We start from the raw sequence: 1,362 nt of genomic DNA, 5'->3' as shown, positions 1-1,362 counted from the left end.
ATCATTTATCAATTCATGGTTTTATATTCGTTGATAAAAGACGTCCATGCTTATCGATAATACACTGTACCAACTTTCTCTGAAATATGAAGACACCAAAGACGTCCTCATCATAACCTCCAGTGATCATAATTCATCCAGTCTTAATCTACACTTAATACCAAACGAGAATAATCTATTTCATTAAATCAAGCTGAACAAAGGAAACAAATAAGTTCTTAAAATTGCAACTGCCTTTAAGACTTAAATAATTCAGTAATTAATATACTTTCGAAAATAAAGCAAAATATTGTGAGAATCGGTAGAAATTGAAGTTATAGAAAATGTCTAAATTTACCAATTATCTTAAGCGTTACCTTTCATGTCGATGGAGATTAAGCTATTCGTGCGCAATTGCTTTTATTTTGATGCAAACATTAAGAGTTGATCTAAGCATGGCTTTTGTCTGCATGTTAAAAGCACGCAATCATACAAATGAGGGTGTTAACTTTACAGCTGATAACCAGCATTGTTCTGATTTTGGTAATGATTCAATTAATGGAAATTTTGATGGAGAATTCGAATGGAGCGACACGTTACAAGCAAACATGTTGGCTGGGTATTTCTATGGATATATAGGAGCTAATATTTTAGGTGGTGTATTGGCAGATAGATATGGTGGGAAAAGAGTTCTCGGAACTTCACTTCTCTTAGCATCCATTTTGACCATTCTTCACCCAAGTTTATCGCGAATTAGTGGTTACTTTACGCTTGTTCTAAGGATATTAACAGGTATGGCATCAGGACCGATATTCCCATCAGTTCAGTCCTTGTTTGGACGTTGGGCCCCTCCAAAGGAACTTAGTTCATTGATTGGGTTTGCATTTGGTGGCCAACATTTAGGTACTGTTGTATGTCTTTCAATATCTGGTCTTCTTTGTGTTTATGGCTTTGATAACAGATGGGGTTCTATATTCTATATATTTGGTGGGATATCGTTAGTGTTTAGTTGTTTGTGGTTTTATGTTGTTTATGATAATCCAGACGTCCATCCCACTATCAGCAAAGAAGAACGTTCTTATCTAAACAGAACTATAAAAAGTGAGAAAGTAGTTAAAAATGTACCATGGAGACAACTGCTTTCTTCACCTGCAGTTTGGGCCATTAACTTTGGCTGGTTCGCTCATAGTTGGACAGATTTGTCCTTCCAGGTGTTGCTACCTATATATGTGAAGGGTGCCTTAAACGTTGATGCAACCTCAAACGGTTTAATGTCATCAGCCCCAGCGGTTGCACAAACGATTGCTCTACCGTTGTGTGGAAAATTTGCTGATATTTTACGTTTAAAGAAATACCTGTCAACTCGTTCTGTTCGAGTTTTAT

At 36.3% G+C, this 1,362-nt stretch overlaps 1 protein-coding gene across 1 annotated transcript; it reads left to right on the top strand.

Moving 5' to 3' along the window:
* Nucleotides 1–8: 8 nt before the first annotated feature.
* LOC128251365 (uncharacterized transporter slc-17.2-like) lies at nt 9–1,355 on the top strand (the record flags this gene model as incomplete). Its single annotated transcript, XM_052978229.1, has 1 exon — nt 9–1,355. A coding segment is annotated over exon 1 (1,032 nt), but the record flags the coding sequence as incomplete, so codon positions are not given.
* Nucleotides 1,356–1,362: the final 7 nt, after the last annotated feature.

This window comes from Octopus bimaculoides, unplaced genomic scaffold (assembly GCF_001194135.2).
Source record: "Octopus bimaculoides isolate UCB-OBI-ISO-001 unplaced genomic scaffold, ASM119413v2 Scaffold_298628, whole genome shotgun sequence".
NCBI lineage: Eukaryota > Metazoa > Mollusca > Cephalopoda > Octopoda > Octopodidae > Octopus > Octopus bimaculoides.
The sequence above is the reverse complement of the archived record's forward strand: the minus strand, read 5'-3'. Positions and strand labels throughout refer to the sequence as shown.